The sequence below is a fragment of the Ptiloglossa arizonensis genome, chromosome 4, assembly GCF_051014685.1.
Source record: "Ptiloglossa arizonensis isolate GNS036 chromosome 4, iyPtiAriz1_principal, whole genome shotgun sequence".
Classification (NCBI taxonomy): domain Eukaryota; kingdom Metazoa; phylum Arthropoda; class Insecta; order Hymenoptera; family Colletidae; genus Ptiloglossa; species Ptiloglossa arizonensis.
Window position 1 is genome coordinate 5,922,804 of NC_135051.1, and position 18,091 is coordinate 5,940,894.

Sequence of the window (18,091 nt, forward strand, 5' to 3'; positions counted from 1 at the left end):
AGAATGCAGGTCAAAAAGTTTCACGACAAAAGGTTTATGTCGGTCGAATGTCGGATCTATCGTAAGCAGAATCGTGTTTAGGATGTACACGGGTTGACCATATCCGTGCTTCTGACATGAATGTGAATCTTTGGGGGCCACAAATCGTCCACGTCCCTTCTGTAACGATCTGCGGTAAAATTAGGACAACAATCCTTCGCAAAGAAAATTCGATGTCTCTTTTACAAACCGTTCCTGACAATCCAATACGAATGTGCATTTAAATCGATAGGATTCAATCAGAAGTTACACAGCGTCGAGCATTTGATAAACAATAACGATAGAGTTTCAGTTTGCTATGTGAACACGAGACATACGAGTATCTGTACGACGCGTAATTTATCTTCAGCTAACTATATTGCAATTCCCAGCTGTCGTTTACCGAACGGTATATGGATCTTTAATCTCATTGTAGCATTATGTGCACCGAATCGGCTGTATGTCACATTCGTTGATGTATGTTAACGTTTATCCAATTAATTCGAATACCATGGATAAAAAGACAGCTCGAGCCTTGAAGATAAATCGAATTCCATCTCGAGACACTCTCTTCAAGTGTCGCCAATCTTCTCGGCACTTTACAGTTACGAGTTTGGAATTTAGCGCGCAAGGCGAGAAATAATTTTAGCAATATATTAGATACATCTTCGTGTAAATAATTTGAAAGATGGTAGCGCGATGTTGTTATAATTCTGTCAGGTGCAGAACCGGCTAGTAATACACTCTTTAAGATAAATGATTCTATTCTATTCTCTCTGTCAAGAACACGGCTTCGGCGAGCTCTCGAGCAAGTAAAATTAATTAATCGTCTGCATTAATAACTCCGCGGGACTAATAACTCTCTTCGCGATCGTTGGACGCATATTTTCACGTCGCGTGTAGAGCGAGTTGCCGTAATTGTTCATTCATCGTTTAATATTGCAAGGTGACTCGTGGACGTAAACAGTGGGAATTCGATAGCGCGCGCTACCAATCCGTGAAAGTTTCACGAACGACAGCTTTTCGCAACTCGTTACATCGTGTAGGTGATATCTTGACCTGAAATTTCTGCAAACTTTCTGATGTCTTCTGGACGACAACCCAAGGACGCGCATACACGCTGGTACTTAGTAACTCTGTGCAAGCCATGCCCTAGAAACAAGGTATCCGATCAATTCAGACCAGCTGAATGTTTCTTAAAGAGGCGCCCTTGGTACGCGATGCACTCCGCCTTTTGTTCTATTTTCGTTTTGGTTCCCTCGTTAATTTATCTACGAATATTTTCACGAGGTCTGGTCGTCAAAATTTCGAATTTTACAAATGCGTCGTTCTTGCGCGTAATTTTCTCTCACGTTAAATTTCCTTCTCGATAAAGGATAAAAGTGTTTATACCCTCTGTTCCACGATTACGGTAAAACGTCGATTTTGGATCAAAGGGTTTCTATTCCTGTTAGTAGTATTGTCAACGTTGGCATTGCGATTATAATTTGTGTTTCAATCCGTGCTCAAATTTAGTTGTGGTGCGTTGGTCTGTTGACGGATTCGAATAGCTGCGGTGAAACACTTTGTGCCGCAGAAACAAACTATTCATGGTATTAGGTAAACTACGAATGTCCAACGATTCAATTTATTTTCAAGATTCAGTTGTACGTTACTGAATTTACTAGAATCTTTGTTTTACACATTATATTCAAATTATCTTCTTCTTCTTCTTCTTCTTCTTCTTCTTCTTCTTCTTACTATTATTATTATTATTATATTTTGTGTCTCTTCAGCGCGAGAACTTTGAGCTAAGAGTTACATTTGTCATTGTAGATTTACAAGAATATTACCAATGGATTGACGAGGCTTTTCCGATAAAAATGAGCCCCGAACACGACTCCATTCTAATTTTGTTTAATTATACAATATTATACAATTTTTCAAAAATTATTCGAGTAGTAATTAAAAATAGTTCGAAATAGGTCGTATTTGTATTCATTTTCTTTGAAAAACACTTTACCAAGCCAGTGGTGATATACTCGTGAAGATATATCAGAAAATTGTATCAAGTTTTTAGTTTTCATTAGTCGGTGATGACTTATCACATGTACATGTCTTATCGTTCTCAATTGCGAGCTATCGGATGCTGTCAATTCGATACTCATTCGCTGTTGCTCCATCTTACTCATTTTCGATGAATGAACTATTCACTTTGCTTGTCAGACGACACGAGACTTAACTTCTATTCAAAGTGAAAAAGGGCGATTCGTCCGCAATAATTACGTACTCGTTGTCAACCAAAGTTAAGATTCACGTATTGGTTTCTCTTCGGTATCGGAATATTTTCTCGAATCGAACGGACTGCTGGCACTGACAGTGGCATCGGAATTTTAATCGGTTCTCCAATTGTCGGGAAATAGCGCCATAGGTATTTTGATTAAAATTCGCGTTGTGGTTTATGTTTGCGTTCGAATTTCGATTTCCACAGATCGTCATACTCTGTTTATTTATGTGTTCGGCTTGTACGAGGATAAAAACCATTCAACGACCGAATACCTGGGAAATAAGTTTCCGAATATTTTTAAATTGCTGCACTTTTTAACAGTTGCATCGATGCACTTCTTTTTCAATCTTATATAATATATAACATACTCACACATACACTAGCATAATAAATACGTTAAATAAGATAAATAATTATTTGAATTCTCTACGAGTGACATTACTGAAAATAACATTTACATTGTCACAGTTTACTTAATGCAGGCAATAGATTGATATCAACAGGTTCTTGCTACGATGGCCACGAGCTCCAAGTTAAGTGTTTGTCGTACTGGAACCTGGATCTTTAATTGAATTCTGGGGTTCAAGGAATTAAACCCGATTTAATTTTCATTCCCTAACAGAGAGAGCCATTCGAACGTTACATTTTACTCCTTTTGAGTTTCGTACGATAAATTCGTTCAATATCGTTCTTCGATTACGGGTGTCGCTGCCAAATTCTATTTACGTTCCAAAAACGTTATTCATGGTATCGCGTGCTGTTTAACACATTTTAAGCAACAATGTCAATGTATCGATTTTCGATCGGCATCGACAAGTTCATCGACGGCAAAGATGATTTGATTGACATCGCACTTCGCGCCACGGTTATTCAGGTTACACTTGACACTTTGAATCATATTATGACCGATCTGCCTCGGTGATTTATCTGCTTTAACGGCGAAACCGTCGGATGCGCTACTTTCAGAAGAATGACTGACGTAAAGGATGATTGCGCGTACAATAGATACCACTAATCGATATTTTAGTATTTTGAAGCTAGAGTACAATAATGCATCCATTTCGTCACGTTTTTCGTGGAATTGGTTTTTCATCATTTTTTTACAACCAAAAAGTTACGAAGTCTTCAAACAAGATATGCTTTATTAACGTCATTTTCGAACATCATAGGATCATTTGTTCTTTGATACGTGCATATATCGGAGCTACATGTATTGAGTAATTTTTTATTTCATTTATTTGAATTAATTTCAATGTAATTTTAACGTCTAACTATTTAATCTAAGCATAGACGAGGCTCGGTCGTTCGTGTATTTGATAGAAATTCATTGCGACGAAAAGGAAGGAAAAACTTGTCGACACATAAGTTTATTGTAATGGATAAATACTTCTTAGAAGCGAAATTTGAATTTATGTTATTACCTTGCGGTTTATATCATTGTTCGGTAGTTTCCGTCTCTATCTTATTAAATTAATTACCCTTTCGCTTTAAAGTGTCGAATAAATCAAATAAAACAGAAAACGAATTATTTCGATCGTTAGTAATTTAAAAGTTTTGCAATTCCTTCCGATTCATTTAACAATTGTTAACCATTTGTGTGGAGCAACTGTCAGCGATGATAGTAAAGTTCTCTCGCTACAATTCGGACCATTAAGTATTTTCGTTACACTCAAAAAAGTTGAAAAATCGTTATTTTTTTTTAAATTTTTAAATTTTTGATCTTTAAAATTTTGTTCCCAATATACGTTTCTTTAACTATTTTCTTTTCAGCAGCAATGGGTAATAATTAATTACTTTTTTGTACTACGGTTTATTTTTGACCGAATAACCAAATTCATACAATATTATTCGATATTCAAAATCATCGATTGAATACCTTGAATTTTTTACAGTCGCTGTGTATTCGTAAGTTCCCTCTCTGTTTGAAAAATTGAGATATAAAGGCCATCGTAGCGTCAACTTTTGGACAAGTAAACAACCGGGTTATTAAACTCTGCCTTGTTATTGCTTGTACGGTAACTATATATCGGAGCTCAGGTTTCGTGTCTCTATCGCGTGTACACGTGCAATCTGCAACCTAAACTAGCACCTTCGGGAAAGTTAAACAAATGTTTTTTTTTAGCAACACTTTTCGGACATAGATAAGCTTTAACAGGTAGTTAAGTGACTATGCAAGATCGAATTCCGAAACGTGATTACGAACAGTAATTACCGAGATTAAACAAATGCAGGGTGTGTTGCGTATAAAGAAAACGGATATAGCTGTTTGTGTTCTACAAATTCGAATTTTTCGTTTACAGCTCAGTGTCATAAAGGCTATTAATCAGATAGTAATTTGTGCATTCCGCCCATACGCTTTCCATATATAAACACTTCGTGCATGACCAGTTATTGAAGGATGCGGAATTTACCAACCGGAAACAGTTAAAAATCAATCAATATATAATACGACGATTAAATAATAATATTCAATACGATAGAACACACAATACCCGTTAAAATATGTGGAATAAAATTAGCAGAATAGGAAACAATTAATATTATTGTACACTCTCTGATATACATATAATATGAATCAATCGTTTAAATAAAATGTCCGAAATGACTGAATGTTTCAGTTCCATTCATTCGTACGTGTCACAGATTTGTTGCGTTATAATATTAAATTTAATTTTACATCTTGATTATTCAAAATTCGAAGAACAAACCTTCGTTGCAAGGTAATACCAGGTTTCGCGAAAGTGAGATCGTCGCAAGTGAAAGTTCAAAGGCCGGTAGATAGAATTAACGTTTCATCAATCTTCCTTTAGATACGTACGTACATTACAATTCGGATCGCTCGAGAGAATCGAAGCTCTTTCCATCTTCTTGTTTAGTTCTGCTAAGCATTATCAGAGAAAACGAGACAAAATTGAGAAAGATGCAATGCCGTGGAGTTGACTCTAGAACCAGTTCTGTGTACTTTCGGTGAGCACGACCGAAGAGAGAAAAAGTGATCGACGCCACCGAAACAGGCGCCCCATTTCTCTCTGAATCTCGCCCCGAGCTATTCAAGCGTGAACATGACTTTGGACGTTTGACAATAGAGCAGATTCTGCCGAGTCAGACAGGTGTTCCCACTGTGGCAAAAACATCTTTTCCTAAAAGCGGACATACCAGAGGACAGCGACTAAACGTTCGAATTAGCTGTACGGGTCAGTCAGTTGCTTGTACAGTGATAGTCTTATCGCTGATGAAATCGAGTTAAATTCCAGCAGCAAAAACGATCGAAGAATAAACTTTTTTTTACAATTGCTAGAGATTAGAGTTAAGGTCCTCTGTATCTGTTCTCGATGATTCGACTACAATGAGAGGATTAATTAATCAAACCTAATTGCCAATTATGGTCGAGATGGCTGCTGGGCGGAATGAAAAAATATCTAATTTCCACCGGAATATTCAATTAATTAAGAATTTCATTCCATTTATGATGCGCAGAGTTTTCGGTCAAAAAAAAAAAAACCATTTTTAAAGATAATTATAATCGATTACCGGTTGATCGATTTCTTTTCTTCTAAATCGAATGTTTGATCAATGTAGAATTTACTTATCGTGCGATACGAATTGTATTATTTAATACGAGGCAACTTTTAATTTTCTCGTGGAATATTTAATAATTTTCTAATTAATTTTTTGTAGGATATAAAAAATAAAATATCCCTTGTATAATCCTTCGGCGTGGTACGAATTGCCTTTGAACGATGATTGTTAACTGGGTTTAACATCGAATTGTTAATCTGTGACGCCACTCCACCTTGGAAGTAAGTACATATATCCTATATATAGGCCTCCCATGATTGAAATTGTTCTCTTTGTCTAGAACCTCCGAGGTCGACGGAGGTCTCGACTTTAGGATCTATCTCCCGTCTTCCTTGGATATGTCTTTCCCAGTGGACCACCCTGAGTGCAAACCGATTCCTGGTGACCGGTGCTGACAACTGATAACCGATGGTCAGCATTGGTGGGTACTCTCCAATTTTGAATTGTATCCACTCTCCTCTGTTTACTTCATTTGACTATTTACTCTTACGTAATTGTTGATTTAATCGATAAAGAATTCTATTTTTTCCTCGATATAAATGGTTTTCTTACTCCTCAGTGAGGTATTATGTCGAACAATTCTTCTACTATTCGTAGTCATTATTCTTAAAAACGGAGAGCTTTCGACACTTATCAGTTATCACTTCTAATCGAACGTTATTTCTGACTTCGTTCTTAATTGTTAATTTAGCACCTTAATGATAGCCACGATTAAAACTGAACTTTCTAATCGAGGGAATTTGATCGTCTTCGGTATCTCTGAAGCTTTCATCTCTGTTACCATTTGAACTTCTGTAATTGCCCCTCTACCCGTTCAACGATGCAGGTGGAAAAAGGTTGTCCCGAATGTTCCGGAGAAAATTGAATTCCCGTTGGTGGTTTGTTTTCAGTAAGTGAAACTTATTGATCGACGATACGCACTTCTGTCAGATTGCATTCGTTCGTCAAGGAACTTCCACGCGAACTTTCTCGCCTGTCTTTTCACACTTTTGACGTAAAACCGTCTATTCGTTTTTAAGTTCTTCGCAGGAAAGTATTCCGTTCGAGATTTTACGCTCGGTGTTCCGTGGCGAACTGTATCAATTTTATTGATCGTTGTCAAACTTCAAAATTGCATTCGTGTAGTCTCGAGAACATATCCTGAATATTTTACTCCATTCTGTGATGTACGGGGTGGCTTTTTGGGAATATTTATTTCCTTGTTGCCGGTAATTTGATGTTACCTCTATCTTCTCGTTGATACTTTTGAATTTTTTTTGTTTTGTGTTTAATAAACACTGACGATAAAACTCTGTGTATAAGTGTAAAAGTAGCAATTGCGTTCGAAGCAATTCATAGTCGGTGAAGTGGATCTGAGCGAGTAGTTAGAGATTAATCTTTTTAATTCCAACTGGCTGATCTATCGGTCCACACCCTATGTGTGGAAACTGCCAGGGGTGAATTTATCGGCCGTGTTTTTCTTCTCAGAAATAAATCTATCAGTTATATTATTTTTACTTCGACTCTCGGGAACTGTTGATGCAAAAATATAACGAAATAAAGTCGAGAAACGATTATTCGAAGTCAATAAATCTAATCAAATATTATCTCTATTTTCACTGGAAATTATCAACAATTTTTAATAAACTCTACGCTACATTGGTCGACAGAAATAAAGTCAAATCAACTATAAAAAATACCGCTCCGTTACTTGGGTCGAGGCATCGTTAGCACATCGCGTTTAGACAGTACGATGTAAGGCTATTTGCCAACCGAGGCAAACTCTATTAATACCAGTTGCTTTAATAAGGGATATAACTTGTAAGTAGGCTTGAGATTTTACGACACCCTCAGGATGGATCGACCCCTATGATTACACATGTCGTTCACACTTAAACGAAACTGATAGTACCTTCCAAATACACGAAAGACACCATATATCGTAGCCAAACGAGAATACAACATTTATCTCAAATGGTACTCTTGAAATTCCATAAATCATGAAAATTAATTACTTCTTCCATTATGTTTCGCTTCTTTCCCGCTCGTTATTGATAATTTTAATATTTTATTTCTTTCATTGCGTCGGAAGGTGGACGTACGATGAGTTCGGATCATGATAAGCCACTAGCAATCAATTTTTTTTTTTTTTTTTTTTTTTTTTTTTTTTTTTGTAAAAAGATATTCTTTGGGTACTCGATATGGGAAATTTCCAATGGAGAGTGATATCTCATTCGTGCCAACCGCATACACAGAGGAACTGTTAATTAATCTAAAATGAAATTAATTACCGCGACGTTTGAGGGAAAAAATGTATTTAAAATGCATCGTAAGCTCGTAGCGAAATGCATAGCCCGATGAAGAGTGCACCGAGCGCGACGAGTGATGAACGGGACAAATGACGTGGTCGCTTTTCGCAAAGAGCTCTCAACTTTTGTACAGGGAAAGTTATTTACCGCTATGGCCGATGTCACGATTTCCCAATCACCTTTGCCTCGCTGAAACTCGATTTATCCACGGGACAATTGTACCGGTGGAGTTGCATCTGACCTGTCCGCCTCTCGCGTGTGGAGATGCACCAAACGCTTGGATGCACCATAATGAGCTTCAACGTACTTTACCGAGAGACGAACTTCTTTCTGAATGCAGCAAAAAGGCCAAGCAATTATTCAGTTGATCTCTCGTCCGTTAATGCGACCTGTTAACGGTTACGTTTATCTCGATGGGAATCGTTTTCCATTTTCCATACGGATGTACATTACCGCAGGAACCAATTTTCATTTGTTATACGATCGTTATGCTCAAAGTTAAGGAACTGATTCTCCTTACTTATTCGCTGATTCGTGCTCTCTTCTCCCCTGTATATATCACGTTTAACTGCTGATTCGAAAACTTTGACTTTACCTCTCAGTTCGTGGAAAACATTATTCTTTTATCGATGGCTGCCTCGGCAAGGGCATTGTTCTATTATGAAAAAACGTAGGACGATTTAGTTATGGTTCTTCTGTGGAGTACCTTCCTTGGTCAATGACAGATGACTTCGAAGAGGATAGGAATAGAGAAAAAATATGCTGTTGGAATTGAGTATTATCTTCTGATGAAAAATTTGATCGAAACGTACATAGAGAAAAACATTGATCAGAGTCCTAAGTTTGTGTTATTCTAGAGCTAGTTACGAGCGTTTCATTACAGGACTGAACACCAACAATTTTCATTGCACATTTTCATTTTGTACTAAACGATATAACGTCTAAAATAGTCGAACGTGAAAAATTGAAAAAAGTGTAATTATTATTTTTTCTTTAATTTCATACCTATGGGATTATCGTACAGTTTAGAATATTACGATTTACGCAGAGTTCTGCAATAAAAAACGTTACAAAATACAGTTCTTATTGTTAAAATTACGGTGTCAATTGTTATCGTTCAATATTTAAACCACCATATGGTTACCGCTACATCCATTCGCGGATTGAAATGGGTTTCTTCGATACGTATCCCCGTACAACGAACACACGAGCAAATTCTTTTACGATCGAAACCTAGATCTCCGCAACGGAAATTCTCGGTTCTGAGATTCTGTCGAAGACTCGATAACGCACATTATCATTTATCGGGAGTGTCACAGGCAGCGGGTGCGACGCGCTATTCACGTTCTTCCCATCAAGTCGTTGAAGCATAATTCTTCGATAAATTGTAGTTTCGGTATTATCGGGCTATTCAGAATCATCGGTCGACTTGACGTTACTAGGTAAAACGTGTCTCGTCGCGGTCAGGGTGTGACGCGGCCCGAAAAATAAATTCACGTGATCAACATGCGCGAGCGGCACGCTAAAACGGAAAATCGAAAGTATGGTAGGTAAATGACAAACGAAAAATGAAAAAGGGTCGGTCCTATAGTTTCACTCTACCGTGACAATGGATTCCGAATTTATAACGTAAGTACCTTCCAGTATCCAGCCTGTTGCCGGATGGCGGACGCGTCGCGAGCAGAATTTTGATTACGCGGATGCAACGATTCGAATATACGTTTCTGCAGACGTTTAACTACCAAACGGATCGTGAAACGTTATCTTTTTTTATATAATCGCGTCCGACGATATTTAAAATATTCATATCGCGCGAAAATATACATTTTAAACGGTATTCGTTCGTTTTGCGCAAACTCGTTTCGTGCTTAAAAATGTTTTAAGTAGTATGAATTTCTTCCAGTGCGAGTATCTTGTTGAATGATTTATTTTATAATTATAAATGTACGTATTATGGTAGTCTCGAGTACACGTGAAAAACCAGTAGCGTATATTCGCATATGGTTGAGTTTGGTCTACTAACTCATTCCAGAAATCGACTTTTTTTTTTATCTTGAGTCGAGACCCAACCACGCGAAAATTATTCGACGAGGAATTTCGTATTACAGGCATTTGCCCGTTGAGCTGCAAAGCGATGTTGCATGCATATAGCTATAACTTATATTAAAAGCTTTTGTATCTCCTATTGTATCTTCGCAGGAATATCGTCAATAAATTGGCAAGATCGTCCCGATGAAAATGAAATCAAACACAACCGTATTTGGACTATTTTTTCTTACATGTATATTTATTACATGTATCTAAAAATTTGTATTTCCATTACTATCGAAAGGTCGTTTGAGTTAAAAATCCAACGGAGGGATGATTATTTGGCACACAATCGGAATGCACTACTGTAAAGTTGACTTAAACGATATTTAATGAAAACTGTAGTAGAATTTTGTCCAAATTTGACACAAAAATGTTAAGAACTAATGTTACTTAATTTTTGTTACAATTCGTGGATCAAAATTGAAAGAAATGGTATAAATCGTACCGATAAAATTAATTAAATGTTATTTTTGTTAAATTCCGGATTAAAGATTGTATTCTTTTGTGAGTACGTATTTATGTTCAGACAATATTGAGAAAATAAGTCAGCACGTATCTGATTGTTCGTTTACCAGCTGAACTAAACTTCGTGCTTGAAATCAAGATTTTCATCTCTTGTTTCGTGCTCAGCTTGAGCGTTATTTATTTGTCAGGGGTGAATTGTCAAGGTGGTGTTTCCTTCTGCGCAGTCTGGTAACTGTATATATGTCCGTTAACTATATATTCGTTCAATATAGGGACGTGCAGCCCCACGTATATGACGGTTTCCATTTTGCAGCTTCATCCCCACAATCTTTCATCACGATCCATGAATGTAAGTATTTAGGCGAGTAACCAGGTACTCGGTTGAATTTAATCGGCTTTCGATCGAGTAGCTTTGCACGAAACTTAGTTGAGTGTTGAGCCGTAATCCTTTATAGGTCAAATTTACGGAAACTTACGGGAAGTAATACACGAATACTGGTTGCGTCATACTTGAATTGGTCTGCGAGGAAGCTTCGAGAGGAATGGTCAACAATTTGATAGTATCGTTTATTGTACGAAAGGAAATTAATAATAGAATTTTGCGATAAAAATTATTTATCAAAATGAAGCCGAGTTTGAGTATGCACGAAGGTAAAGAGATTCTTCGTAAATGTTTAAAAATTCAACCTCAGTATCGATGCACTTTGCAGTTTCGGAATAGAGTTGCTTGAGGAACTTCTGCAATGTGTCTCACGTATCCGACTATCCACATGTGTTTTATAAACTTTGCTTTTTATCCATTCCCATAAACATAAATTCAGCTTAGCATAGTGCCTTAAAAGGAAAAAGGACGAACATTTTGTGCTCAGGAAACACGATGTGTTACTACGAGTTTCGAAAATAGATATTAAGTGACTACCACAGAAACTTGAAAATTAGAGGAACGAAACTTAATAATAATAATTGCACAAAACTTAGATAGAATACAATGTCTTCCAATTACAATTAAACATGGTTCGTTAAATTTTCTGTGGCGATAAACACAGCCTATCGAGTCATTCAGTTATGTATTTTCTCGTAAAACAAATTTCCAATGTTACAAACGACACATGTTTATTTCCGAAAAAAATATAATACTTTTCACGTAATTCAAAAAAATAAAAAAGCATGCGTTTTCTGCATTGCGTGTTTTTTAATTACACGTGAAAGTCTTTATGAATTTTTGTTTATCGAGTCGTGAAAATACTGTTGTGTATTTCGCAAAAAAAAAAAAAAGAAAAATGTTTCAGTGTAATGCATTTTTAATTGCACAATTTCTACTTCTCGTATGCAATCTACCGTTTCTCATATCAAAGTAACGATGAAATTTTAATTTTTGACATGATAATTAAAAATTTTACGCGATTCACGGACTGTTATTAAGTAAGTTACAGTTTTGGAATTTTACATCTACAATTTTATGCTCGTTTAAAATTTGCAACTGAAATTATTTCATTAAAAATATATCTTTCTCGTTACATTGGAAATGTATATATATACATATCGTATAAATGAAAAAAATAATCAACAAAGTAATTTTTCATTAATCATTCGAACTACATACGTTTATTATTTTCCATTTCATACGTTTTGATTCGATTGATTTCAATTATCAGACCATAACCCTCGAGCTTTCCTTAAGGAAGCTTCCTGTCTACGTATCTACATACGTGGTAGAAAGAGAAGAAAAAAGAAAAGGCAAGTGGTCGAACGTCCCAAGAATTTCTCTTTCAAGAAACCATTTTCTTCCCGCCACATTATCGCTAGAAGTGTGTCAACTTGAAACACAGAACGCTGGCATCACTATTGTATAATTAGTTCTTTGTAACACGTAAGTAGGACAAGAAACAGTTCTTAAAGCTTCTCGTATGTGAGGATACTCTTTCCAGAAAATCAGAAAACCAGTTATACTCGATATTGATTGTGTGCTGTTTCAGACAAGCTAAATGTGTACCTTTAATAGCCATTATAGCGTACATTTAATAGGTATTACCCGTATGCATTTAATAGCTATTATCCTGTTAATGAAAATACATCTAGAGAGGTGGCTGAAATTATTTTCAACTCTTTGCAAACGTTTTTAAACAACGTTTATTTTCACTCAATTATTTGCGAGAAAAATAAATTTGCATCTATATATATATATATATATATATATATATATATATATATGAACAGACGTATTTTCAAGATCATTTATTGACTATCGAATAAATTTCTTTCGATTTTGGATTTTAAATTTACATTTATACAGCTCTGGCAAGGATAAAGGTATCTCATTAATATTATATAATTCTGATTCGTTCCAATGCATGTTCGTCAATGCGATGTATTACAATTATTACCAATTCCACTTAAAAATACATTTTCTCAGAATGAATGAAACACCTGGCTGTTCCACGCTGATTCTATTCTTAATAATTTTCCAGGTCAGCGAATTACTCAAATGCTTAAATAAATGGTAATCTATGCGCAATAAAGCCAGTGAATGTGTAGAAATAGAGAAATATTAATTGTCCATCGTGTTCAATTTTTGTAAAATCGTTCTTTCAATGGGAAGTTGGGCATTGTTGAACAGAACACTGGCACAATATTGATTAACGCCACTTGTTAAATTCAATAAATTCAATTGTTTACGACTGCAAACGTATACAGCAAGACCTATATAAAAGAGAGATATTTCTCTGCGATGTGAAATTTCATTTGATAAAATTGAAATATACAAACATTCGGTAGGAACCAAATATTATACTTTTTTAATTATGCTTATACAAAATTTAGGTTAAATTCTTACTTGGTATTATAGATTGGATTATTGAATAACCGCATTAGACCGAACTCGATCAGAGCAACACTCATCTGGGGAATTTCGTATTAGGATTTATCGAACGTGAGGCTTACCTGTCGATAGAAATCGCCATTAACGTGAAGACGCTGGCACATATAGTGAGCACCGCGATGAATTGACAGATCTTGCAATAGAGGGTGCCAAAAGGCCAGTGGCTATTCAACATGTAGATGTAATTGAACGTAACGTTTAGAGTGGACACCATCGCGTCCGCGATACTAAGGTTCACCAAGAAGTAATTGGTAACCGTGCGCATTCTCTTGTGTGCCAATACGATCCAAATTACGATGAGATTGCCACCGGTGGCAACGATGATCATACCCGCGAACAATAACGTCCAGATCATTTGTCTCCACCATGGTAGTATGAATTGGTTCCTCGGTTGTAGATCCGTGGTATTCGTGGTATTGTAGTAAGTGTAATTATCCATCCATAATGTGGTGTTCCAAGGATCGGGCGTCGAGTTGACGAATACTTCTAGGGCCTGCATTTTTCCGATCGGGTTTCCAATCAATTGTTATACAGGAACAAATGTATCCTTTTACTTATAACTCGGTATTAAATAGATTTTATATCTATTTACATTTACTTATGTATTTTTTACATTTACTTTATACGTATATATGTATATTGTACACCAAAGACAATGAGGTCTGTATATTTTTCGTAATATATTTCTCTGATCAGGAATGTTGCAATAACTCGAGGAGAATGTTTCTCTTTCAGTCACATTATCGGAGCAATGTAGTTGAAAGTTTAAGGAGATTATCGTCGTATTTAAATATTTTTACGCTTTCCACTGATTTCGAACCATTTGAAAAATTCACCCTAGTACACCGACACTTTAATAAGTTCTGTCACATCACCGTTGCACGCACATGGACAATTTCATCGAACTCCCCTTTAATTTCGTAGTTTATTTCGCGATTGGATAAGGTTAATCCTCGCGTTAAGAATTTCTAACGAGACTCCTTGGCTCTCACTGATAATATCCACTCTGCGATCGCGTAATTGCCAGTTTCGATTCCATTTCCCCTTGTGTTGATCCGACTGTAACAATCGCAGTAGCAAATAGCCTTTGAGAAAACGTTCCATTGAACATAACGAAGCTGGGTGACGTTTGTCGTCACGCTACGCGAAGGAAACGAGAGAAACTAAGCTGACGATGCCCGTTTCCACTTCCGTTTCGTGAACAGACTCCTATAACAGATTACTTCTCGATTATTTAACCGTTGATCAGCTGTATCAATCCTTAATGCTGGTACAGGTTCTCCTCGAAGTCGAATGAAAATTTTTGTTCCCAATACCGAAACTCCCGATACGATGATATCGTTGACGACATCCTGCTCGGGTTGTTATCCTATCGTCACCATTCCAAAGCTACGTTGATCATCGATGAGAACTCTTTACATTTTCACACTCACATTTACACTTACAAATTTATCCTTTACAAATTTATCCTTTACAAATTTATCTTTTACAAATTTATCCTTTACAAATTTATGCTTTACAAATTTATCCTTTACAAGTTATCCTTGCAACGTTTCTCGAGTCTCGAGTATGTATTCCTCAAGCCGTGCACACAGTCATTTCACGATAGTTAACTCTGTTATCCCTAGATTTCGAACCGTCGACATTCCAAATTCTCTTATTTGTCGTTTTAGTTTACCTTTCCCGGTACTTTCCTTCTTTGCCAGATTAGCCGTTCCAAGTTTTCTCCCACGCCACGAAATCCGGCTAACTATCCGTATTTTTCTATCGCGTTTTTCTGCGATGAAAGCCGCATCCTCCCCATTGTGTTCACCCTTTTTAAGTTCTCGGATTCCATGGGTAATTACCTCGGAAAGTTTCACGCGGTATTGTTAAAGAAATCCTCCGTGGAATTCTCGGTAAGTTCCGGCCGACTTGGTTGCGTTTGATCGACAGTGTTAGCGAGAAGTTCAGTATACCTAGGCGGGTTCTTTTGTTCGAGTGCATTTGAATATACTTAGCGGGTGGTGACGAAGACGGAGGCGAGGACTGTTGTCCTGACGAGCTTCTGTTCCTCCTCACCTCTTGTACTTTTTGCCCTCCCCTTTCCTCTTTCACCGTCTTCGCTCGGGGCTAGCACTTCGTGGCGGTTTCCATTTCCTCGAGGCGACCCTATCTATGTAGAATTTTAATGCGCGTTCTTCCGGGCTTGCCTACCTTCCCTTGAGAACGATAATCTCATTTAGGTCTCTTTTATTTTCGGTCGAGGCAAAGGGACCTCGTTACGATAAATCTTCGTAAAGTTGACCGTGTGACCTTGCGTGCCTACCTCGGAAAATCTTCCATCGATTTAGGAACTACTTGGAGGATCTTTCTTTGCGTTGCAAATCAATGAAACTTCTCTGGAATTCGAGGATCACGTAAAATACTCTTCTCGCGTTCGAGTTGCGAACGATACCAAAGTCTGTTTTCAGAACACTAACCTCATTCAGATTTCTTTCCTTTTTGGTCAAAGTGAGACTTGTGAAGTTGACTTTGTACCTTGTGTACCTACTTCGGGAAATTTTACGTCGATTTAGGAACTATCGTGTCTTCTTGGTACGAATCTTCTTCAAGGATTCCATAGTTCTTTTTTCTTTTTAAACACGATCCAGGATCAAGTTGACGAAACTTTCCGCGTTTCTTCTTCCTTTGGAGTTACAAACGATTTCTGAATCTGTTTCGTGACATGCGACCGTAGATTCGGCTCTGTCAACAGAACACGGATGATCCAAGGGACATTTGTATTAATGGTAAACCAGGAATCGCCGGCTCGCAGAAGGTATCACTCGAGTGAGCCACTTCTCTGGATCTTGGCGTTCGGTTGACAAGCAGAAAATTGTTTTCAGATATTCGCCAGTTGGAACGGGGACAAGAATGCTTTTGTTCGCAGTTGCAGCCGTTCCCCCCGACAATCCTCATTGGAATCGGCGTCCCAGAATCGTTGCAGGATACTTTTTCTTTTCTTTCGACTCGAACTACATCCTTCAGAGCGTTTCGTCACGTTCGCGATTCCTTCGAAAACGTACGGCCGTCCACAGAATCGACCAGCCCTGTAACATAAAAAGAAAAAAAGAAAAACGATGGTAGCTTAAATTCGTGTAAATTTTTCGCCTGCCCGAGACTGCTCGATTTATCGTCGTTCGTGTTTTGTGCAACGTGATGTTAAGTCGGGTAATTCGGTAACATTATGCTTTCGTAACATTTCGTGGATACGAAATGACAAAATTATCGACTAGTGTAAAAGTATCTATGCTATTGTAAATTTTATTTCTATATCTGTTTCTCTTTTTCGTAAGTGAAACGGTGCAGCGGTGAAGTGCAATTGCATTTTTATTACAAATAAAGTCACCGGTTGTTTTATGTGTGTGTGTATATATATATACACGATCTTTTTGTTTTTATGATTCTTTACGTAATAGTATTAGGGAAGGTGTTCGAGAAACGAATCTCTGTGTGATACGAGAAATTAAGGCAAAAGTGTAGTATAACGATTCAAATAAGTCTAGTTAAGGAAAGTAGTTAAAGCGAGGTGTGGATAGACGTGACGTTGAGAGTTACAGTGTGATAATTTGAACCTGGAAAAGGATATAAAGATCGTGAAATAAAGATTACGAGTTACTTTAAAAGCAGAGCTTTTATAATGATTTATTCAAGCAAGATTAACAAAGAATAACACAACATAAAGATTGTGGGATAAAACTGTTTCAGGATAAAATAGAATATTTTATAAGAGAGTATAAAGTAACTTCAGAAAATTATTCGAAGGACCTGGTGAACGAATTGCAGGAAACATTTATTCAAAAAAAAAAAAAAAAAAAAAAAAGCTATATACGGTGTTTGTGGAAATTCTAGCCAGCATTTTTCTCGGAAATGGTACGTGTATTGAATAAATAAGGTAAACATGTTAAGAAGAAATGATCTGCACATCGTTTCAAACTGACCAATGTCAGATAAATTATTGGTATACATATAGATAAACGGTATCCATTAATTGTAGACAAATAGATCTTGTGATGTAAATTTCTTGCTGGTGACTCTCGATGACGCGATGTTACCAAACATTGGTGGCGCCAATAAAATAAACATTTAATCGCAATATTTGTCCGTGAAGTGATTACTCCAATGCGACACGTTCGGTCTACAAACTTGGCCTGGTCCTTTACATCACATGCCAATGCGGATAACTCATGTGACGAGATCAATTATTCAGGCACTTAGATACATGGCTCAACTGACAAATATTATCTTCCTAACTACGTACGTATTCCACGGATTAATCACGTAGTGAGGTAAATGCTAATACCTGTTGATATTGCTCTTTGTTATATTTATCATACAGAAATCATACCACGGATTACATTGTGATCGAGTGGACAATTCTCAAATTATTTTAAACAGTACATTGACACGTGAAATACAGTTGTGTCCAAAAATAAATAACTTGAACATTGTTATCAGTTTCAATAAGTCTTATATTATTTTCAA

At 36.8% G+C, this 18,091-nt stretch overlaps 1 protein-coding gene across 4 annotated transcripts in view; it reads right to left on the reverse strand.

Moving 5' to 3' along the window:
• LOC143145818 (tachykinin-like peptides receptor 99D) overlaps nt 1-18,091 on the reverse strand; it is an 89,173-nt gene that overhangs the window by 18,480 nt on the left and 52,602 nt on the right. For all 4 annotated transcript variants that reach the window (XR_012991772.1, XM_076309573.1, XM_076309571.1 and 1 more), the window contains exon 2: nt 13,648-16,656. Coding sequence is in view for 3 of the 4 variants with exons in the window: in XM_076309573.1 (XP_076165688.1) it covers nt 13,648-14,084 (437 nt within the window). In the remaining variant the exon portion in view is untranslated. The remainder of the gene's footprint in view (nt 1-13,647; nt 16,657-18,091) is intronic.